Below are 25,721 nucleotides of genomic sequence, written 5' to 3'. Positions count from 1 at the left end.
GGCTGTTTCTACTTCCTAGCTATTGTGAGTAGAATATCAGTAAATATGAATGATCTGATATTTCTAAAGTAGAATACAGAGTCCTTTGGGTATATGCCCAAGAGTGATACAGCTGAATTACATGGCAGATCTATTCCTCAATTTTGAAGAACCTGCACACGGATAATGGGTTCACTAATTTGCACTCCTACCAGTAATGAATTCGTGTTCCTTTATTCACACTCACACCACCCTTCTGTGGTCATTAGTTTCTTTTGGATTTTTTGTTTTTGTTCTTTGTTTTTTGGGTTTTTTGGGGGGGCTATTCTGATTGGAGTAAAATGAATTTTGAAAGTTGTTTTGAGGTAGCTGATGATGTTGAACATTTTCTATAAAGGTTCTCAACATTTGTCATTTTCTTTTGAGTCTACTTTTTTCTCTGTTCAGTTCCATGCCTAGAGTCTTTTTTTATTATTATTTTTTAGTTGTTTGACTATTCTAGAAAGTAACCTCTGTCAGATGTGTAGCTGATGACGTTTTTGCCAGTTTTGTAGGCTGTCTCTACACTCAGATGATGGTGTCCTTTTCGATACAGAATCTTTTTAGTTTCATGAGGTCCCATTTATTAATTGTTGGTCTTGATGCCTGTGCTCTCAGGACACTGTTTGAAAAAGCCCTTCACTGTATCAATGAGTTCAAGAATATTCACTTTCCACTCTATCAGATCTTATGTTGCCGTATTTAATCCCTATGGAGTTGAGTTTTGTGCATGGTAATAACTAAGAATATAGTTTCATTCTTCTACATGGAATCCTGTTTGGCCCGAACAACCAGTTGAACATGTTGCTTTACCCCATTGTTTATTGCTGTACTCTTTCTTTGTCAAAAGTTAGGTGAACATAGATGGATAGATATATATCTGAGTCCTAAATTATACTCCATTGATAATAGCATCAATATATGAACTAAGTCTTACCAAGAAACTGAAAGACTTATATGATTAAAAACTTTATGACACTGAAAAGTAAAATTGAAAATGGGGTCAAAAAGATGGAAAGACCTTCCATGCACATGGATTGGTAGGATTAATATAGTGAAAATGGCCTTCCCACCTTCTGGGATTTGCAGATTTTAATGCAATCCAAGCAAAATTCCAATGAAATTCTTCACAGAGATTAAAAAGCTAATCTTAAATTTGATATGGTAGCAGAAAAGATCTGCAATAACCCAAACAATCCTAAAAAGTAAAATAATGGCTAGGTATATCATCATCCTAGAGAAATCTACCAAGATGAACTCTTAGTTCTGAACATCTATGCTCCAAATGCAAGGGCACTCACCTTCATTAAAGAAACTTTACTAAAACTTTTTTTTATTTAATGTAAGTACACTGTAGCTGTCTTCAGACACACCAGAAGAGGGCATCAGATCTCATTTTGGGTGGTTGTGAGCCACCATGTGGTTGCTGGGATTTGAACTTCGGACCTTGGGAAGAGCAGTTGGGTGCTCTTACCCACTGAGCCATCTCGCCAGCCCACTTTACTAAAACTTAAACACACATTGCATCTCACACAATAATAGTGGGAGACTTTAACATCCCACTCTCATCAATGGACAGATCTTGGAAACAGAAACTAAGCAGAGACACAGTGAAACTAACAGAAGTTATGGACCAAATGGATTTAACAGGTATCTATAGAACATTTCATCCTAAAACAAAATAATATGCTTCCTTCTCAGTATCTCATGGCACCTTCTCCAAAATAAATCATATAATCGGTCACAAAGCAGGCCTCAACAGATACAAGAAGATTGATGCATAATCTCATGCATCCTATCAGATCACCAGGGACTAAGGACTAAGGCTGGTCTTCAATAACAACAAAAACAACAGAAAGCCCACATACACATGGAAGCTGAACAACACTCTACTCAATGATAATTTTGTCAAGGAGAAATAAAAGAAAGAAATTAAAGACTTTTCAGAATTTAATGAAAATGAAGGCACAACATACGAAAACTTATGAGACACAATGAAACCAGTGGTAAGAGGAAAATTCATAGCTCTGAGTGCCTCCAAAAAGAAACTTAAGAGAGCTTACATTAGCAGCTTAACAGCACACCTGAAAGCTCTAGAACATATACCCAGAAAATGTTCCAACATGTAATAAGGACACATGCTCCACTATGTTTATAACAGCCATATATATAATAGCCAGGAGCAAGAAACAACCCATATGTCCCTCAACAGAGGAATGGATACAGAAAATGTGGTACATTTACACAATGGAGTACTACTCAGCTATTAAAAACAGTGACTTCACAAAATTTGCAGGCAAATGGATGGATCAAGAAAATATCATCCTGAGTGAGGTAATTCAGTCACAAAAGAATACACATGGTATGTACTCACTGATAAGTGGATATTAAACAGAGAGCATGGAATACCCACAGTACAACTCACAGAGCACATGTGTGGGACGCCTGACTCGCCAGCAAGAAAGACACCACAATAGGATCCTTCTGCACACGTTTATTGGGCCGCGCATTGACTGTGTAGGCGAAAGACCCCGAGCCCTGGGCCTCTCACTCTTATATATTATCAGTTCCCATCCACTCACAGCAGGCCACATCACCTCACCAGGTACGCAGCTTCAGCTAATCAGGGCAGCAGGGGCATATCTCCACCAAAATGGCTTTGCCAGTAACCTGGTACACCTGCACAGCTCTCATGATGTTTGTGGTTTATATGAGGAAGTCAGGTGCAAGTCATAAGACTTAGCTGCAGTCCCTGGCGCCTTCTTGGGACTGCTGCCACACCTGCTCCCCACACACATGAAGCTCAAGAGGGAGGAAGACCATAGAGTGGTTGCTCCAGTTCTACTTAGAAGGGGGAATAAAATAATCAAGGGAAATAGAGGGTAGGAGGGACTTGGAAGGAAGTTAGGAGGGGGGGGGGGAAGAGGTGCAGAATCAGGTATGGGAGGAGATGGAGAAGATGTACAGAGAGGTCATGAAATTGAACAGAGGTGTGTAGCAATGGGAGATGGGGAACTGGGGGTAGCAACCAGAAAGTCCCAGATGCCAGGGAAGCAGGAGCCCCCCAGGACCCCATGGAGATGACATTAACTGGAATACCCTACAAAGAGGAGGGAGATACTATATCCAGAGGTTAGGCATGGACCCCCTGTGGAGGAATGGAGCCACCCACTCATCTCTAAAGCTTTAACCCAGAAGCTCCTGTCTGAAAGAAATACAGGGACAAAGAGTGGAACAAAGACTGAAGGAAAGTCCATTCAAAGACTGCCCCACCTGGGGATCCATCCCACATGCAGACAACAAACCCAGACACTATTGCTGATGCCAAGAAGTGCTTGCTGACAGGAGCCTGATACAGCTGTCTCCTGAGAGACTCTGCCAGATTCTGACCAATATGGATGTGGATACTCACAGCCAACCATCGGACTGAGCACAGGAACCTCAATGGAGAAATTAGTGGAGGGACTAAAGAAGCTGAAGGGGCCTTATCTAGCATCAGTGGGAGAGGAGGTTTTTGGTCCTGTGAAGGCTTTGATGCCCCAGTGTAGAAGAATGCTAGGGCAGTGAGACAGGAGTAAGTGGGTGGGTAGGGGAGCACCCTCATAGAAGCAGGGTAAGGGGGGATGGGAAAAGGGGTTTGCAGAGGGAAAACCTGGAAAGGGGATAACATTTGAAATGTAAACAAACAAAATATCCAATTAAAAAATTAAAAAAAATAGTATGAGACCTGTGTTCATTCCAAAGAGTGAGCACCACCCACTTCTACTCTTCTCTGTTTCCTGGCTCAGTCTCCCCTCTCCACAGTGCATTATGGGATGAGCTGATCTCAATTGCCCTGCTCTTCTGGAGTGTATACTAAATGCAGACTGTGTCAGTGACCAAGTAGGAAAAACCATATAGAAACGGTATCCCATGGATTTCTTACAGACCTGTTTAAACATATGCAGGAATAGCAGCTTTATCTCTGGTTGTGACAGATCACAAATCATTTCCCAGATCACTCATCACTATGCTTCTGCCCACAGGTGACTTAGGTAGAATAAACTCTCCCTTGCTTATTGTGTCATCTTACAAATCCCGGATACCAGTATGTTTTACTCATTACGTTTCAGAATATTATACGTAATTTATGTGTCATTTAGAGCATTTTCTTTTCTGGGGAAGAAAAAGGGCCTCACTCAGACATAATGAATTTATTGGCTTCTCTGTCCTTTCTGTTTATTGAGCCTCTTATAGGTGATTACTATTCAGAGATGAAGACCATCCAAATGAGGACAAAGGCAGTTTATTCAGAGTTTTTATAGCTGAGGCCTCACCCCTCCCCCTCCTACCTTCCTCCCAAGTCCCTCCCACCCTTTACTTCCCTTGATTATATTGTTCCCCTTCTACATAGGACTGGAGCATCCACTCTCTGGTCTTCCTTCCTCTTGAGCTTTATATGGTCTGTGAGTTGTATCGTGGGTGTACCACACTTTTTGCCTAATATCCACTTATCAGTGAGTGCATACCATGTGTGCTCTTTTGTGATTGAGTTACCTCTCTCAGGATATTTAGCAGATGCTCAGAGGCAGGCAGAGGGACAGGGAAGCAGTGGAGTCAGAGAAGGCTGCAGGTGCACCTTGACGGGATGCTGTTGGCGTTGGTTCCAAAAGACCAAGTTTTGTTTTTAACATCCACATTGAGCAACTCAGAACTGCCTGTAATTCTAGTTCCAGAGGATCTAGCACCTTCTTGCCCACTTGGGCACTTGAACACATGTGGCATATATACATACAGACATGTAAGTTTTCATGCAAGTAAAATTAAAAATAGATCTTTAAAAATATGTTCCTGCTCTTTTATCATGAAAATATACTTTTTAGAAATACCTTAGTAAATGTTAGTGATGAAGTCACATAAAATAAAATAACAGAAATTGATGTCTAATATTGTTTACCTAAGAGTAGACGTTATTTGTTCTGAAGAACCCTGATCTCTGCTGGACAAAAAAAAAGTCATCTCTATCTGCTGACCAGCACAGCAAATATGATATTGAAAAATGGGGAATTTTTGTCTTAGTCTTTTACAAGAGTCTCAAAAGGAAGGAAATTGGGTTTTTTGGCCCTGTTGACTCAGAATAGCACACAAAACCCCAATCAGATATTATCATTCTATGCCCACACATTGCTATCGACAGCTTTTGTCCGGGAGCATTGCTTTCAATGGCTCTCTGCATCCAGAAAATGATTTTCCCACATCTTGTGCATGCACACATTGTTCTGAGTCAAGGACATGAATGGGTCATATAGGGGAAATAGGGAGCATGATACATTGGTGACTGCAAAGCATAGTAAGATTGATTACATTGCCTTTCAATTACAAACAGGTCAAATACACAATATATAAGCAAAATGAGTACATATTTATAAATGATCTCAAATGACATTGTAGACTTGGTGAGAAAGAGGTTGGGTACAAGGTGATCTGTAAAGGCAAGCTTCAAGCAACATGTCTCACGACAGTCATTCTCACATGTGGTAATGTGATACAAATACAATGAGGAAGATATATTTATTCTTTCCTATGTTATTGATAAGGGGGCATAAGCAATGGAGTCATTTATCTAGGGTCACTCACCTAATGATGATGGAAAAAAATTTGAACCCAGGGATCTTGGCCCTATAAGTCCTATTGACAGTGAAAGAAATATCATGGAAATAAGTCGGGTTGTTGGGTATCGTGTGCACATAGGCTATCATGTGCAGTGTGGTCCCTGGAGATAGACCCTACGTTAGACTCTCAACTTTTTAGAGGACAACACAAATTTGTTTCATGGTATTCCTAAGATGGCGTGCTCATTGCTCTATACAAGCACAACCCAACTGCTTATGACTTTAAAAGTCAGAAAGCATTGCCCCACCTGTGTTGTCAAAATGGTATATAATAGATAATGAGCTGTGATCGTCCTCTTTAACATAGGCTAGTGTGATCTAAATGACTTACTGGTATTAGATTTGCCTAAGTGATTTCCACTGTAATTTTGGTGTTTTTATCCTACTGAAGATTACACTACTTAGTTAAAATAATCTATACGACTTACTGACCAGAAGACAAAGCTATGCTGTTATTGATCTCAGCCAGTATCATCTTTGTTCTCAGTAACTTCTTATGAAGTGTCATTATTATATACACTGAATGCTTTTCTCACATTGGTGTTGCCTTTAGTAAGTACTACATCTGAGTAGTGATCTCCGTCATATTACTTACAGGATATAAGTTACTAAAAGGACACATTGTTTTAATCAAATACCTAGGGAGCTTAGAGAAATTGTTAAATCACCTATTCTTTACATTTCCTGCCTTCTTCCTTTTAAATCACATTCAAAAGTAAATAAAAATAGTCAGAGTGGAATTAGATTGACAAAACCACAAGACAGCCAGTGGTACCAATGCCCTGGCTCTGTGTTGGGTAATGTAGAGCACCCACTCATTTTGCATTGCCCTTCACACACTCCAGAAATGACTATCCAAAAACTAGCGTCTATCCTCCTCCATTTGAACCTGCTATAGGATTTGCAGAAATGTATCTCTTCCCTGGCACGGTATCCCTTAATTTTTTTATTTTTTTATTTTTTTTATTTTTTTTTTGGTTTTTCGAGACAGGGTTTCTCTGTGTATCCATGGCTATCCTGGAACTCACTCTGTAGACCAGGCTGGGCTCAAACTCAGAAATCTGCCTGCCTCTACCTCCCGAGTGCTGGGATTAAAGGCACGCGCCACCATGCCTGGCCTTAAAATTTAATATGAATTTTAAATCTATAGTTTACTGGAAATAGACTTTTTAATCATGAAAAAAACTTAAATTAATTAATGTCTATCTAATTGAAGCATTTGAAAAGCTGAGCAGGAAGATTGTCACAAGTTCAAGGCCAGCCTGGACTACATAGTGAGGTTAAGGCAAGCCTAAGCCATAATGGGAGATCGATCATGTCTTAAAACAATAGAAGTAATAAAAATAACTCAGTTAAAATTCCATTGTATTGTTTAAGCAACCTACGTAGGTGTCTTAGTTGTGTTTTGTATTGCTGTTAACAGACACAATGCCCAAGGCTACCCTTATAAAGAACAACATTTAATTGGGGCTGGCTAACACGTTCAGAGGTTCAGTCCATTACTGTCAAGGCAGGAAACATGGGGCTGAAGAAGGAGCTAAGGGTTCTATATCCTATTCTGAAAACAACCAGAAGACTTCCTCTGGCCAAACTCAAGCATATTTATGAAACCTCAAAGCCCGTTCCCACAGAACACACCCCCTCCAACAAGGCCACATCTATCTCCTAATAGCACCACTCCCTGGGCCAAGCATATTCAAACACAGGAGTCTATGGAGGCCAAACCTATTCAAACCACTACAATAGGCAACACTAATTTTCAGAAACACAATGACATTGATGTATGGAGTCCTTAGAGGATTTTGATTTATGTTATAGCTCTCATGTAGAAAATTTATTTTAGCATCAAGTAATGTATACTGTGAGTTAAGAATCTTAGCCAGAGTCCCCAACACTTCAATGTGAGAGACGGGTGCTTCCTGTCTTCCCTTTACTGCTCTCTGTCTTCTCCCTAGGCCCATCTGTGGTCTATGGTTGATATCTCTACCAACTGGAAAATTCCCACAGCCATGGACTTCCGGGTCTGTGTGCATTCAGACATGATGCACCTAACCCTCAAGAGACTGGAGGCCCCAGGGAGTTTAGAGGTCAGGTGGGGTGGGGGTGGGGGCATCCACATGGAGATGGGTGGGGTGGGGAGGAGGTGTGGGATATGCAGCAGTTAGAGGGTGGATGGGGAGGGGCAGGGAATGGAATATGGAGGGTAAAAAATGTATTACACATAAAATAAAATTAAGAAGGTTTCTAAACATCTTACAGAGAATTTGTGTAGGAGAACATGAGCCTCTTTGTATATCCTCCACTGACATTTCTGAATTGACATTTTTGATCCAGCCATCTAAGTGAATCTTTAAATTCTAAAATTATAGTACCTCTTGTACATGTTAAAAAAATACCAAAGATTTAGAAGTTTACCCTTTAGATAATGGCTGATTGAGGACTAGAAACATAGCTCATTGAGTAAGAATACTTCCTGTGGAAACAAGAGGACCCATGTTCAAATCACAGCACTTATGCAAAAGCCAGAACTGCTCCACATGCCAAGAACCCCAACACGGAACACAGGGGAGGCTGAGACAGGTACAACCCTAGAGCTTGCTAACCAGTCATTGACCTAAGAAGGTGCATTCCAGCTTCACTGTGGTACCAAGTTGCAAAAACCTATGCAGGAAATAGTAGAGGAAGATACAGTGTTCCTGGCCTCTTCATGGTCATCCATGGGCTCTCATGCCTACACACATGAGTGTGTAACACACACACACACACACACACACACACACACACACANAGAGAGAGAGAGAGAGAGAGAGAGAGAGAGAGAGAGAGAAGGGAGGAGAGGGAGAGGGAAAGCTGTTTGAATTACAGAAAGAACAAATGTGTCCCTATCCATAGCAAAATTTACTATAGCTGTTGCTCATTTTTCTGCAAATTCTGCTGCCAAAAACTCAGTCCAGCTCCTGTCATCTCATTTTTGGACCACAGAAAAAGAGTCTTTGAGAAGGTGGACTGCTTGTCATTCCTCTCAGCTTCTGTCAGACACTTACAGAGCTGCCAGCTCTTCGTTAAACCTCCTTCCTCCAATGTTTCTCTCATCAAGCAACCCTTCATTAACTGATCCGTACATAGCACAGCATCACGGTTCTCTTCTGAGGGAACTGTCAGCTCACATTCACGTTACCTCTCAGGCCCTGCTGTAACAGCTCTGCCACGCGATACACCTGTCTGCAGCACTTCCTGTCCAGGCTCGTCCGTATCTTTCTTGTCCTGTGTTCTGCTTGCCTTCTTGATGCCCTGTAACTTCCCTTGATGAACGGTTGCAGAAATCCCTTGTAACAGCAGATTTGCTGTATCTTTCTCTACTCGTTTTTTAAATTTTTTTTTTATTTTTGACATGTCTATACTATTTTTATGCTGTCTTAATTTATGTATTCCCCACTTAAACTGATCACATTTTTTTTCTGTCATAATTTTAAAGTGGAAATATGTGATGCTTTTATTCTCCCTAAAATTTCCTGTGATGGGTTGTCATGCCAGCTGCAACCCACATGTGGCAAATTTGATGTACCTATTCCATGTCTCTTCATGACTTGTAAAGCACTGCAGTGTCTTTTTAAGTGTTCCTGTATGTTCAGGTAAAAACCTAGAAAAGGTCTGTCTCATCTGTAATGAAAGCATAAGTAATTTTCAGGATCCCTCACTGAGGTCCCAGGGTGTTTGTCTGAGATGAATAGTGATTCAAATTAGCCCTACTGCGCTAATCTGTGCAGTGCAGACTGGATTACACGAGCCTTTGGGACAGCAGTTCTCAACCTTTCTAATGTTATAACCAACCCTTCAATACAGGTCCTCATGTTGTAGTGACCCCCCAACCATAAAATTATATTTTTGCCATTTCATAACTGTAATTTTTGTTACTGTTATGAATTTTAAGTATCTGATATGCAGGATACATGATCTATTCAATTTCCAAAGGGGTCACAGCCCACAGGTTGAGAACCCTTGCTTTAGAGCCTGTGATTAGCCCCTAGACCATTCCTGACCTTATTATCAAACCTCAACATTTATTTTTTGAATTAGGCTGGCTTTCCTGTGAAATATCCCAGGTACTGGCATATATATATGAAGTAATGACCTACTAGATAAAAATTGAATATGGAACACAGAGGCAGCCACCATTTTCATTTATTGCAGGCATTGCTACAGGAAGCACTTTAGGCATTTATTGCCTGGCTAAAATCCATGGGTAAGATAAAGTCTGTACATAGTTATTGCTAAGAGTCACACCCTCTCTCCTCACTTCTCAGTGCACCACAAAACAAAAAACTGTTCACTCTTTCTTATTAGGATATGGAAGGATTTATATATTTCACAGCAAGACACAAGGAGTTGTGAATCTCCTTAGAACAAATGAGTAAACCATTGAGATTTCCATATCTGCATTCATAAAGCTTTCAGATAGGACTGCTGCTGCTGCTGCTGCTGCTGCTGCTGACCTGTCCCTATGGGATGAAGTTAAACACAGAGCTTCAGCAATGTCAGAGTCCACATGAAAAAGCATGGTTGGTCGTTGTCGGAGCTCAGATGAGTAGTGCTGTGCTCCTATCCCCACAGTGAATAACTGCAAAGTATTCTTCTAAGTGACATGGGCTCTGTGTACCTAAGACCTTAGCTAAAGAGGTTGTTCTTGTAACTCTTAAATCAGGAAGGTTGGCATTATTCTAATTGTGCTGATGGGTAAATGGACTCAGATGTTAAGTAATTTGCCTAAGATCAGTCCATCAAGTGAAAAAACAAGAAACTCAGTTTTGCCTTCCTGAAGCAATATACTTCTAAATATTTAAAGCATTTATTTCTATTTCTTACCATTAATGTTTTGGTGGTTTTCTTTTTCTTCTTCTCCAAATTATATTTTTATTTTCTGAGGAAAGCATATAATTCTAAATATATTATAGTAAGTTTATATTTAGGTTTTTTTGTTTTGTTTTGTTTTGGGGGGGGTGAGTTTTTGTTTGTTTGTTTGTTTGTTTGTTTGTTTTGAGACAGGGTTTCTCTGTGTAGCCCTGGGTCTCCTGGAACTCACTCTGTAGACCAGACTGGCCTTGAACTCAGAAATCCACCTGCCTCAGCCTCCCAAGTGCTGGGATTAAAGGTGTGCGCCACCATCACGCCTGGCTATATTTACTTATTTTTAATTTTGATGTATATAAAGATGATATTAAGCTATATCTACATGTTTGCATTGCAACCTCCAGGAAGCTTAGGCGGAGGGATTACTATGTGTGTGAGACTATATCTTGGGCATATTGCAAGTCAAGACCAGCTTGAGCTATGTAGCCAACCTCTGTCTCAAAACATTTTTTAAAAAGGAAAAACAAGCAACTTATAAACTTCTTTTAAGACAATTATACTACCATGCCTGGTGATATTCAGTATTTTTAAAAGTTCATGGCTGGAGATATGGCTCAGTGGACTATTCTTCCAGAGGTCCTAAGTGCAAATCTCAGCAACCACATGGTGGCTCACAACCATCTGTAATGAGATCTGATGCCCTCTTCTGGTGTGTCTGAAGACAGCTACAGTGTACTTAAATATAATAAATAAAAATAAATCTAAAAATTAAAAAAGACAATTATACTATTTTCATTCATACTGGAGTTAAGAGACAAAGATAGGAGTAAACTATAAAATACTTAATTTTCAAGAATCAGATATGGGCTAGCACCAAGGCTAACAACCTAAATTTATCCCCAGGACCCACATGGTGGAAGGAGAACCAACTCTGTACTGTGTGTGACACATGTCCCCACATCACGCACATAATACACCAAATAAGTGACTGCATGCACAAATAAATATGTAAATGCAGGAGATCAGACATCTCATGGGCATTTCATGTCCTTAGTTAAATTTCATATGATTATTGGTCATCTCTTCTTGTTGGAATCAAGAATAAGTAGGCAAATCAGTAACTTCAAATTACAACAAAACTTATCTTTGGTGTGAACCCTGATTATTACATAATTTTATATAAAGGTCATGAAGGAAAACCGCAAAGACAGCAGTTAGTAGAGGCTGCCATGCAAGTATGAGAACCTGAGTTCAGTCCCTAGCATTGGCATTGTATGGCAGATGCAGTAGGGCACCCTGGTAATCCTAGCAGTGAGGAGGATGCAGGTGGATCTCTGGCTTGCTGGCCAGGATATCTACCTGAATTAGTGAGTCCTGGGTCACCAGGAGAGCCTGTGTCTCAAAAACTAACATGTACAGGACCTGAAGAACAGCACTAAAGGCTCACCTCAGGCCTCCACACTCATGCGCATACACACATGTATATGCCCTTACACATGTGCACCCCAGGCTTAAACACTGCTCCTACTTTTCTCAATATAGTGCCTAAAAGGAAAGTCAGCTTGTGTGATGATGTCATCTTTAATCCCAGTACTCAGGAGGCAAAAACAGGTGCATCTCTGTGAGTTTGAGGACAGGCTTGTCTACATAGTAAATTCCTGGACATCCAGACACCTGTAGAGAATCCATGTTTTTGTTTTTGTTTTAAAAAGAATGAAATAAGAACATTTTAAAAGTTAGTATTCACACTAGTCATTATATGTATATATAAAATCATGAATAATGTATGTGATCATTAAATATTATATGTGTGTGTTATTCATTCAACATTGAGCAAGCATTACCAAGCAGAATATGGATTAGGAGTGATATTTCAGGACTATACAGGAATAATGAAGGACTCATTTTAAAGTTCCTTTTTTTCTTTTTTCAGTTCAAGGCTTCCAAATTAGAGGGACTAATTTAGCCCACAGCCCCAATAATGGACACTAAAGTGCAGATGACATTCTGGAGCCTCTTTATCAAAGCCAAGGAGGCCTTTGATCCACATTTGTTACACCAAACACTGTCACTTGTTTACACACAGAAATGAGAGCTTTGGTTTATGTCTACAGTGTGTGTGTGTGTATATGTGTGTGTGTGTGTGTGTGTGTGTGTGTGTGTGTGTGAGAGAGAGAGAGAGAGAGAGAGAGAGAGAGAGAACCCTTCACCTAGTGTTTTACTTAACCATCCCTGAAGTGAGACTTCCTGCATTGATTGGTTCTCTATATTCATTAAAAGTAGGAGTTTGCAGTGATATAAAAAGCTCTTCTAGTTATTTCTTAAAATATGTAATTTTTGATGGCTCTTATGGAAACTAGCATATGTTAGAACTCTCAAACCGTCAAATTTGGAATATGTATTTATGCAAATGTAAAGTCATATTCTGAGACAGAAATATAAATTCTTATGACACAACAATGACATTTGTAAAAGTTTACATTTCTTTAAGAATCATACATTTAAAGGATTTTGAAAGAGCTATATTTAAAATAACTTCCATATGCTGTTTTCTTAATCATTGCTATTATCTAATAAGCTTAATATCTAAGGTCTTTCTATGACATAGTGTGAATGCTATGTCAGTCTTATAAAAAATAAAGTAGTTTTGTGAAGAGGTTTAATAATATAATGAAAAGAAAATAATTTATTCTTAGTACAAAGCATATTCTATAGAGTTGGGTATTAAGAACTGTGATTTTCATCATTTTCATATTATCTTCCATGCAAGATATACAAATAGTGCATATTATGTATTCGTTTGGTCAAATAACTTGTCTGATCACACTTGTTATGTGGGTTAAAAAAGGAATCTTAGTCTATGTAGGGTCAACACTCCATCCCCCTCAGCCTATGCTCTAACATTTCTAGTGCCTTCTAGGTATTAGTATGTTGGTAGAAGAGATGAGTAGTTGGCCTGACTGATGCCTGTTGAGTACTCGGCCTCCCAATTCCGTGTAGTATCTTCCTTGTGCTGACTAAGCAACCCTTACTGTCTACTCATGATGCCTCAGCACCATCCTCCATTGTTCCTTACTCCCCTGTGCATGAAAGAATTCTGGAGCCTTGCTTTCTCTGTAGTTCTGAAGATAGCATGTGGGCGTTCCTTGCCTACACAATTCTGGGCAATATTCAACTTAGAACTCGGAGAATTATGAGGATCAGGTAGAGATCTAACAATGTCTTACCATAGCACCTTTGTGTAGTGCTTGTTGAGTGCAGTGTCTTTCCATAACACTGCAGTGTATTTATCGTGTGTGTGTTGACTGCAGAGGGACAAGATAAGAGGAGCCTGATGGAGATGCTCCAGATCCATCACTTGTGCTGAGAATGATACATATGCTTGGAAAATAAAATGCTACATGTCTTTGTTAACTACATACTGTGTATTATCCATTCCTTGGGATACCAAAATATTATCTGCTTCTTCCCAAAGAAGAGAGAGGGTCCATGGATTAATAAAACTGCAAACAACAACAACAAAAACCACCTCGGTTTATATATACATGGGTTTTTTGCTGCAAAGAAACATGGTAAGGAATAAGGCAAGGGAAGAAGCCTCTAAACTTTAGAAGAGAAACGACAAGACTGGCAGACATGTCTCATCTGTGTGCAGGAGATGTGATGCAGCCTGACTTAGGAGGAGCAGCATCAGTGTTTTCTGGAGCCAACCGATAGACTTTTGTCAGAGATGGTACTGAGTAGGGTTTCTTTCCTAGCAGACTCCCAATGAGACCTCTTACCTGTCTAGTAATCAGAAACAAGGCCTTTTATTTATTGATTGATCTTCATAAGAAATGAAATACTTCATATCAAAAAATATGAGCTTAAGATATGATTTATTTGACATTAAAGAAAAAAATTGAAAATGTTCCTTATACAACCGATGTTACGTTCATTGGCTCACATGAGGATTATCTCCCGCTGACTTTATTTGAAATGTCTTAACTCTCCAGTGCAACCATTCAACTTCCAAGTCCTTGAAATCTGCAGATTAATCATTGCCCCTTCCTTGCACTTGGCTCTTACATCCCCTCCTCTCCCCCCCTTTTTTTTAAGATTTAGTTTTAGGTGTGTGTGTGTGTGTGTGTGTGTGTGTGTGTGTGTGTGTGTATGTGTTGGGCATGTATGAGTACAGGTGCCTTTGTAGTCCAGAAGAGGGTGTTGGATCTCCTGGAGCTGTAATTACAGGAGGTTATGAACTGCCTGCTGTGGGTGCTAGCAGCCAAAATTGTGCCACCATACACATTCTAAGCCACTGAACCATCTGTAGTGACTAATGTCACTGAGCCTAGTTGTAATTCTTCTTTTAATATTTTATAGGTATCTCAAGATGTTATTTCTTTGCCATCTGCTCCTACAGAGTTCTATGTTCTTTGGAGATCATTGTGATACCTGAAAATCTTCATGTATTCTCTGTGTTCCCAGGAGATATTTGAATTTCTAGCAACTTAACGTATCTCTACTTATAGAGTTTCTGACTTAGTAAATGACCTACTTCTGATAATATGCCTTACAGTATCAATTATACAATATTACTTTTAGTCTACCTGAGTATATTATGGTCTTTCATAAATTTTGTTATGGTTAGTGATGTTGGGCAGAGTGTATACAATGAGAATAGATGGGTATTTCTGAGCAACCCAAATACAGACAAGTAGCTCATTTCACAAGATGGCTACTGTATAGCATTCTGGGCAATTTCTGGGTCGCATGGTATGATACACTTTCTCAAGCAAAGCTACTGTGCCAATTTCAGGTTATCCACCTTAGTAGGCTACAAGCATACACAGATTGTGGAATTCATACAGTGCAGATTGCCAGCATCCACAATGAACAGTATCCTGGGGCTTTCTCTGACTCATATACCTACAAACAGGGGACTCATTTTACCTCACCCAAAGAACCAGGCTGACAAATACTGTGTTTTGTTCTGCTCACTCTACTGTTGGCACAGGTCTCTGAATATGAAAGCATACCAGTTCCTCTCTTGCTCATCTTTGGCGGACCACCAATCACTCATTCCAGAGTGTAGCTACTTACCTGCTACTTTGGTTCATTTTGTGGAAGAGGAGGTTTGTGTTGTCTGTTTAGCATCTTGAATCTCTAAAAGAAATTCTGAACAACAACCACAGTGTGTTACAAATGACATCCTCCATGAAGAAATATTTAGTTGTTGTAGAAGAAGGCACTTAAAGTTTCTAATAATCTTGGCACATGCCAGGATGAATCTTTGCAATATTCTGTCTAATCTTAGCTTTTTGATCTATTTGATTTCATTTATCACATATGTCAGTAGACATATATTAAATTACTTTCAACATATGCCCACTACTTTAGACATAATCACAGATGCGAGAAGCTTGTCACACTAATATATGAAGACACACATTTGGTTCTCACTGACTTTTACCCAAGAATTCATAGGGAATGCTGCATTTAATCTAGAAAGGGTTTACCGGGTGCCACTGTTTACCCCTGGGATTCTGCACTGAAGCGTTGGACAGTTGTACACTCCAGGTGATCTTTGTTTCTTAAACATTTTAAAGTACCTTATCGAATGAGTATGAGAAACAGTTGCCTGCTCTCAATATTACCAGTTATAGAATTTCTAAATGTTCCCTTCCTCCTTTCATGTTTGGGATCATCTTTTTCCTGAACTTATCTTTTCCTTTTTACCATGTCACATGAGACCTACAGTAGCCGAGTCACATCAGTGAGTCCTTCCTAAGCTTGCTTTGCTCACTGTCTGACTCCCAGTTTATCGGAGGTGACAGTTTCTCTCAAATGCATGCCAGGACAAGAGTGAGTTGTCACTTTCTAGCACCTAATAACAGTTTACTCACTATATGAATATGCAGTAGTTTAGACTGTGTTATGTCGATACTTCTGTTCCTGAACATGCTTTCTCTTTGTCACCGCCAGGGTGATAATGGACTGCTCCTGCTTCCCGGGGGCTACCCACAACAGAATTCTTTCTTCAGTTACTTATTGTCCTCTGCTGTGTTTTAGTGATGTTTAATCCTTGTATCTAGAAGGATAAAGCAACCACTGTTGGTGACCTGGAAGAATTATAAACATTACACTATGGAAACTGATTAGATATGGTTTTCCTTATCTTTGCTCATTTTTCTTGGGGTAGCATGATGTCTGTGAGTGGACAAATTAATTCCTTTGTAGGTAGAAGCATATAAATGGATACATGGATGCCTCATCTACCCCATCCATGCTGCCTTTCCATAAGCTATAGCATAAAGTTCTACAGTTCTGGGTGTTGGGCAGAACTCAGCAACTCCCTTAAGAGCGGGTGTATAAACATCACCATCTACTTTCTGTGGAGTTATTACATTTACTCACAAATTTTAACATGTTTAATGCTCAGTTTGAAAATATAAGAGGGAGGGCTAGTGGGGTTTCAACAGGTCAAGGGGCCTACTAGCACTCTTTATGACAAGAGTTTTAGAACCCGGCTTCACATGGTGGGCAGAGAGAACCAACTTCTCCAGGTTGTTCTGTGGCCTATGGCATACACATATAAAATAAATAGATAAATGTAAACAATAAACATCAAAAAATCTAAAAGCTATTTGAGAGAAAAAAGTATTGCATTGATTAATATATCACAGTAAGAAGTAGACTCACTAAGGAAAAGCATGGATGTTAAAACCAGAGCCAACTTTTTCTGACTGGGGAAACTATCCAAAAGCTAACATGACAATAAAGATGTTTGTTTGTTTGTTTGTTTGTGAGTGTGTGTGTGTGTTACATTTTTATTTATTTTGTGTGTACTATAGATCAGAGGACAACATGTAGGGAGTTGGTTCTCTCTTCCCACCATGTGAGTCCTCATCTCTGTGCTTGGTACTTTTACCGGCTGAACTACTTCTACCAGCCCAATGGGTTTCCTTTTTTAATAGAAGGAAAATCTGTAGAATCTAATAAGTACAATACAAAAGACATCTTGGGAAATGAAGTAAATTTAAACTAATAATGATAAACACACACACACACACAATCTATATATAAGAGAATATGTATTACCTTGTTTCCACTGAATGAGTAAAACCAGCCAATAGGTAATGTAATACAAACTATCCATAAATCATTATTAAAAACTGTTGACTCTGCCGGGCAGTGGTGACACACTCCTTTAATCCCAGCACTTGGGAGGCAGAGGCAGGTAGATTTCTGAGTTTGAGGCCAGCCTGGTCTACAGAGTGAGTTCCAGGACAGCCAGAGCTACACAGAGAAACCCTGTCTTGAAAAACAAAACAAAACAAAACAAAACAAACAAACAAAACCTTTCGACTCTGAAACAGTGGGTAGGAAACATTTCACATAGCACTTGCTACCCTCTCCAAAGGCCATTTGCAGACAATAAAAGATAGTTACAGCCCCTTCCCATCTAGCCTAGGACAAGCTTTCAAAGGTCTCAACCCAAAACTTACAGTTATTATTCATTTAGTAATGGTCATTACTTATTGAATTAATTTGACCTAAAACATGAAATTGTAATATTTCTGAAACAGTCATATCTTTAAAAGATATACTTAAACAGTGTTAACATTTGACATAGCTGAGAAAGTGGTTCAGTGTTTAATAATGTGTATGGGTAAGTTCCCAGTACCCACATCAGCCGACTTCTACTGCCTATAACTCCAGCTTCAGGGCTCTGAGAGTTCTGGATTCCTGGTCTTATCTGAAAAATGCTGCTGACAGATCATGGGAAAACGGTCTGGAAGGTGTTCTGGATATGGCTGCACCCAGGGCTGCTAATGTGTGAGCAAGGAGTCCCCGGCTTATATTAAAAATGGAAGGCAAGTTAGTGGGATGAAGAGAGGATAGGAAATAAGAAGCAGAGATCACCTACAACATGCTGAGTCTCTTGGGAAGTTTTACTGTTGAAAGAGGGAAGAGAAAGTCAGCCCGCACTAGAGAGGCAGTGTTTCTTTACATACTTGTTTGGGTGTGAATGTTGTGGAACATGCATGTCACATTCACTGAGAGGACTGGGCCAGCTGAGAAGAGGGAGTGAGCAGCAGGAGTGAAGGCAAGTACTGGCTCAAATGAAAACAGAACTGCATCCAGATAACCTTAAATGCTTTTGTTTAAATGGGAAAATACCAGCCTCTAAGGTTTAAGACTTTTTATTATAAAGATTTCTAATGCATCATAATTTTATCCATATAGCTCAAGTAAAAATGATAGCTTTTAAACCATGGCATGACAATGTAATTCTAAACTATACACGGTCAAGGGAATGGTCAGAAACAACCATAGCACTGTTGAGATATTAAAGGCTTTCAACACTCAGATTCTGAGTCTCACTCTAAAATTGTCAATTGTGATTATGGGGCAGGATTGGCAATACACTAGTGGGCTGGGATTAAAAAAAAAAAAAAAGACAGACTCCTGCTGGTAAGGTAACTCTTCATTGTAGTGTACAAATGGAAGTTCTTTGTGGAAAAAAACTGCAAAATCAATTAAGCAAGAGGATGATACTTGTCTGTAAGGTTCACCATACATAAGAATCATTCTCAGATACATAATATCCTTAAATAATACAAAGTATAAAAATAATGCAAACCCTGGAAAAGGACAATGGTTCTTAAATAAATACAAAATGGAAAAAATAAAATATAATAATGTGGTCCAATTAAGAATGCATTCCATCAAAGGATGATACTAGGAAAGGAAAAAAGGCAAACTAGAGCAGAGAAAACCATGTATAACACATTACTCGGGACCAACAAATAATGAGGTTAAATACAAATGTCCCCATGCCTAAAAGAAAAGTGAAAATTCAAATTAAAAATAAATTAGCTCAAACTCAGCTGTGTTCTTTTATGAAATGAGAATGACCATGGAAAGTAAACATATCTAGATAAATAATAACTTATACCATGGTGTTATTGCAGCACAAACCACCAGATCTTGGTACTGCAACACAAATACCATAGACTGGGAAATCTATAAGGATAGGAATGTCTCATACTCTTGCAAGCAGGAAAGCTCACAGTCTAGGTCTTAGAAAGGTCAGTGTCAGGTGAAGCAATGCAATCCTCACTGACAGAAGAATGGAAGCATGAAAAGGATGAGTTTACTCCTCAGCCCATACATGGGTTTCTAATCCACTTCCTGAGAGTTCTGCTCTGTGACTTATCACTTATGTCCCACCCCTTCATGCTGCTGCACTGAGGAATGTTCAGTTGACGCTTTCAAGAGATGAACATTCAATGTGTAATAGAGGGTTCAGTAGTTAATTTCTGTTCATTTATGTCTCAAGCTTTGTTTTCTGTATACATCTATATCTCCCTGCATACTAGAGATATTTAATAAACCCAAAGTCCTTTCAAATCTCACTCACTGATATCATCATGGTGAGGAGAGAAGTCAATTTTGATAGTTTTTCCCTGAATATATCCTAGCTTGAGAAAGCCTCCCCCAAGGCTTCCCCAGGACCCACAGAGTCTGGGGTGAGAGAAGGTGAGAGGGAGCAGATGAGGAGGAGGGTGGCCATGGTTATCATCTTTTAAATTTGAGCTAAGTGTTTGCAGTGGATCACCTGGTCTAATCCCCACAGCTTCACAGCTTGGGCAACTCTGAGGTTAAACAATAGAAACGCTCCCTCTACACTTTATGCTGCCTCTCCCAAACGATTGCATGTGGGAAGAGAAGTTCCTCATATTTCCTAGCCACAAAGCTAATCCCATAATCAACCCACGTTGCTTTGCCAAGGCTCCCTCCTGACATTCCCTTAACTTTGATAGGTTTTTGGCATTGAGGCCCATAAAGATGTAAGGGGTAGACGGAGAAGGGTTCCAGGTACAGTGCAAGAAGGAAGAGAGACTGATGCCATGGCAATGTTCTGTAACTGATGACAGCCACCATTTTCTTGGGGGTGAGGGGGGGATATAATCTCAGTGCTGGTAGATGTAACTCTTACCTAGTACTGGTCAGAATCACAGGTATACTTACTATGCTTAGGTATGGTTTTGTGCTTAGTTTTATATAGAAATATTCTATTTTCTCTTTCTTCTCACTTTAACAGATTACGCTTATATCACTTGGAACGTGTTACAGAAACAGATACTATAGGCATCTCATAAATATTTTAATTTTAACAAAATATAAAGTCACCCTCTCTCAGGGAATCCAGCCTCATCCTAAACTAAGACAATGTTTCCCTTGTGTGTTGCAGACCGTGAGTAATGAGATGAATACAGATGAGGACACTGAGTTCCCAGAGGAGAAGGACAGCTACATGTGTGCAGTGTGCCTGGATGTGTACTTCAACCCCTACATGTGCTATCCCTGCCACCACATCTTCTGCGAGCCCTGCCTACGAACTCTGGCCAAAGACAACCCCGCAAGCACTCCCTGCCCACTGTGCCGGACAATTATTTCTAGAGTCTTTCTCCAGACAGGTAATGTTCTCTTTCATTATCACAGTTAAGTAATGTTTTCTGATTATCTCTCGGCTTTGTCTCAAAAGGCATCATTGTGCAATGAGTGAAAACCATCCATGATGTGATTTCTGCTCTAGTGTATAAAACAATGCTTGCCCAACTAATAGTGCTATCCCAGAACCACAGGTGAAAGCAGGACTTCCTGCTGACCCCTAGCTCTGCACTCGGATCCTGCTAAGCACCTAGCCAGCTGCTGTTATGTCTCTAAAGACACCTCCATGGTGACCTGAAACAAAACTGCTCACTTCTTAACCCTCTTGTTGGCCTTCTGCTGCTGTTTCTGTGTCCCTCGTGTCTGAGGACAGTTACCCAGACTCCCAAATCTCTGAGCCAGGAATGCCTAATGTTTGGCACTGTTACATGATGTTGTTAATTATGAATGTGTTGGGCCATGTTCATAGCTATCCAAAGATGCATATGACCACAGACAGTGGATCTGAGGCATCTGTTCTAGTCATTTCTAATGTGGCTCTTTCTTTTAAGTGAGTGAGAGTAATGTAGGAATGAGGATCTGTTTACCTACTTGTGTGAAGATGGTGATAAGCCATGCCATCTTATCCATGTTGATGGAGAGGTACAAGCTAATGCACACGAACATAGACAACTAAGGGAAGTGCAGTGTTCACTGTCGCCAAGGAACAAGGGGCTTTCTAGCTCCATGCTTTATCCTCAGACCAACAGAGTCAAGTGGAGATCAAGATATATACTTTACTAGTAAAAACTTTAAACAGAAGTTTTATTCCATAAAATAAATCAAAGGGCCCACCACCCATCTGGGTGAAGCAGTAAGCTTGGATACCCCAACCCAGCCTGCTGTACAAAGGCTTGCAGCAGTCTCGCTAGTCAAACAGTGATGTGAAAGTACAGGCACAGCCCTCTGATCTGCCTGTGCAAGGAGACTGTTGCAGAATCAGTGCCCGTCTCATGACCAATTGTGTGCTCACCAAGAGCACACAGTACTACCCAGCAGAGAAATGTGGTCAGGGCCCAAGTCTCCCAGCAGTTACTCCTCCTTTCATGGGAGCATAACCATCAAAGATGGAAAGAGGAAACTGTCACTATAAGGGCAGAAGCCTACAGGATGTTCCTATTCTCTGTCTTGTGACTAGAACATGGATGTGGGAAGAAAGGGTTCTGCTGTCATAGCAGATCCTGGCCAGAGTGCCATGAGCTAACAGGGGAGGGGAGAGCATCTTATCTTCAGAGCTACCATCACCTACCAAGAGCTTGTTTTGATGCGATGCAGCTGTTTGTTATGTCCCTACCTCACAGGATCTCACTAAACTCTGTGGAGTGTTCAGAGAGATCTTACCCATGTCTTCTAGGATCTTGTTTAATACAGATAGCAGTTATAAAATGTATTTCCTTCATGCCTGAAACTAATAATGACTAAATTCTCTCTTGGTTTATTTTCAGAAAAAAAATTCACATTTTTCTTTATTTTCAAATAGTCATTCTAAAATAAGTCATTTTAACAGTCTCTTTAAGAGGAAACTATGCATGTTTTTCATTTATAGACTGATAAAATAGAGTGTCCTTCTTACTACCTCAGAAAGATTTAAGATAAAAATCTTAAAAATGTGTCAAAGAAATACTAAGATAAGGGAAATAAAAGTTGAATGGAACACAGACTACATACAGGAACAGATGCAGATGCATAAGCTGTGTGGTCCTCCCAGTAACTGCAGGTTGACATAAGCTGTGGGGTCCTAACAGTAACTACAGGTTGACATTCACCATGGGGTCCTCCCAGTAACTACAGGTTGACATAAGCTGTGGGGTCCTCACAGTAACTAAAGGTTGACATGTGCCATGGGGTCCTCCCAGTAACTATAGGTTGACATAAGCTGTGGGGTCCTCACAGTAACTAAAGGTTGACATGTGCCATGGGATTGTCCCAGTAGCTACAGGTTGACATAGCTGTGGGGTCCTAACAGTAACTAAAGGTTGACATTCACCATGGGGTCCTCCCAGTAACTACAGGTTGACATGTGCCATGGGGTCCTCCCAGTAACTGCAGGTTGACATAAGTTGTGGGGTCCTAACAGTAACTACAGGTTGACATGTGCCATGGGGTCCTCCCAGTAACTGCAGGTTGACATAAGTTGTGGGGTCCTAACAGTAACTACAGGTTGACATTCACCATGGGTTCTCACAGTAACTACAGGTTGATATAAGCCATGCAGTCCTCAAAGCACGTTAACATTCGCCATGAGGTCCTCCCAGTAACTACAGATTGACATTTGCCATGGGGTCCTCATAGTAACTATGGGGTCCTCCCAGTAACTACAGGTTAACATAAGCTGTGGAATACTCCCAGTAACTACAGGTTGACATAAGCTGTGGGGTTCTCCCAGTAACCCATGGTGAATGTCAACCTGTAGTTACTGTTAGGACCTGTAGTTACAGGTTGATGGAGTTTTAATGTTCTAACACATAACAAAAAAATACAAGTAAGTCATTGAAGATGTAATTTTCATGATGCATTAGAAGGAAAAATATGAATTTTTAAGGATAAGCAAAGGAGTTTCTGGCACTTAGTCCTAAGAAAAACTTGCGTGTGACTTCTCTGAAACATATCAGGCGTAAGCAATGTCCTCAAATATATCCTCAGAGAAAATGTAGCATTAAGACTTCTCTTTGTTGCTTATGGTATTTTAAATAAAACCTGAGGAAATACCAGTATAAATTAGAGAAAGCCATATTGCTAATTGCTAAAACAATATGGCTCAGTTTTCTTGTTAAAATAATTTCAGGTAGTAAGCTCCGACTCACCAGTGCTCATCCATACCATTTCTGCACAGCCTTTAATGGATTTCTTTACACAGTATTGTATGTCTGTCTGTCAGTGTGGGGGGGGGAGGTGAAGGTGTGAGCATGTGGGGTGTATGCATGTCTAAACTTTTCTCATTGTTACCCAAACTATGAGATCATATGAACAATGTTTTTAATTTGTTTCCTTGTTTAACCTAAAGTCCTTGTGTTTCTTGTAATGACATCGTGTTCCACTTAGCCCATTTACTTTTATGGAATGTTTACACTTTTTATTTATAATTCTATTTGTACATTAATGGCCCACATGGATAAATGTTTGAATACACCATAGCATGCTTACTTGTGATGAACTTCGGGAAGCAGAGGTAGCAGTTAAACTCTTGTCTTAATGTAGACCATGAATTATCAGTAAGAGCAGTGTGTGAGGGCTTGGTCTCTACCACCTTGGTCAACTAGTTTTCTGTTTTAAATTCCTGACCATAAGGATTCTTTGATGTTTTATGCCACTTTTTGCCATATGTGGATAGCAATCTTACCCCTTTGTCATTCACACCTTAATTTTTGGTTCCAATATTTTACCAATGTGTCAAGTATCTAGATTTTGGGTTGGTTTGGTTTTCTTTTTGGTAGCGTCAGTTGTTTAACCTTTGTCCTTACTGTTAATTCTTAGGTAATAAAGACCCTAGCAACTCTAAAAGTTTATAAGCCTTCCCTTTACCTAGGTTTTAAGTCACATTCTGTTCTCATTTTCCCACCTTTCCTGGGGTGCTTGGCTTACCTAAGGATAAAGTGCCATTCTGCAACCTTTAGGCACATGTCCCAGCAACACTTAACAAGGCATTGTCTCTGTGCCAAGGGAACTGTCTCTCCGGCAGCCGTTTTTGCTACATTATCTCACTTCTAATTATTTTAGTATTTATATATAAAAACTCAGAAAGTTTAAATTAATTTCAGGATGAGTGACATTTTAGTGGATATTTTATAATAGTGATTATTATAGTTTGTCAATTTTCAGTTCTATAATTCCCATTGTAAAGGCTCTGCACAGTTTATATTGACTTTATGTGTATGTAGTTATTGGTTGTTATTATAATATTGATTGTTTTCTTTTCTTTTAGTTTTGGCAATTTTTATTGATACGTTAGGAAAAAGTCACCTCATCTTGCATTCTTCTGTTTCTGTCATCTGACTTAGTGTTAGGAATTACTTAGTGAATAAGTTCATCATAAAAATTTCCTAATGTTATCATTCTGATTGTGAGTAGACCATAGGATTGTTATTGTCAAAGGTTAGAGCAAAAAATCTGTCCTTTATAGCAACTGAGGATTCTACACAAGTCCCTTGTCTCAGGCTTTTTTAATAAAAGTGCCAAAAATTAGCCCTAATGATGGTTGACCAGGTGCTTCTGGAACCACTGCATACCACATGGAAAAGAATGAATTTGCAATCCTGCCTCACAATAGCTGTGTGTATGTTAACTCCAGAATAAAGCCATAAATGTAGAGTGAAATAAAACTAAGTTTTTAGAAGAAAGCATAAGATTTTTAACTTCGTGAACTTTGATTCATGAAACTGCAAAGCTTCTGCAAGGCAAAAGACACCATCAATAAGACAAAAAAACCACCAACAGATTGGGAAAGGATTTTACCTATCCTAAATCAGATAAGGGACTAATATCCAATATATATAAAGACCTCAAGAAGGTGGACTCCAGAAAATCAAATAACCCCATTAAAAAATGGGGCCCACATCAAGCACCCTCCCAGCCGGAGGACAGTGGTCCGCCCTGCAGGGAGCACCATCTTGGCTCCGGACTCCGCCGAACTTAGTCTGCACAGATGAGAGTGAGGACCACAGAGGCAGACAGCTTCTGGGACAGGCGGGAGCCACAGAGCCGCTGAGGCAGCACCCTTTTGGGGCC

At 39.8% G+C, this 25,721-nt stretch overlaps 1 protein-coding gene across 7 annotated transcripts in view; it reads left to right on the top strand.

The window, feature by feature from the left end:
- Positions 1-25,721, top strand: part of Rnf180 (ring finger protein 180) — a 167,192-nt gene that overhangs the window by 95,609 nt on the left and 45,862 nt on the right. For all 7 annotated transcript variants that reach the window (XM_029484986.1, XM_029484985.1, XM_029484984.1 and 4 more), the window contains exon 6: positions 20,758-20,983. In XM_029484986.1, coding sequence (XP_029340846.1) covers positions 20,758-20,983 — 226 coding nt within the window. The remainder of the gene's footprint in view (positions 1-20,757; positions 20,984-25,721) is intronic.

Source organism: Mus caroli, chromosome 13 (genome assembly GCF_900094665.2).
Source record: "Mus caroli chromosome 13, CAROLI_EIJ_v1.1, whole genome shotgun sequence".
NCBI classification, from domain to species: Eukaryota; Metazoa; Chordata; class Mammalia; order Rodentia; family Muridae; genus Mus; species Mus caroli.
Note: the sequence above shows the minus strand (reverse complement) of the source record. Positions and strands in the feature narration are given on the sequence as shown.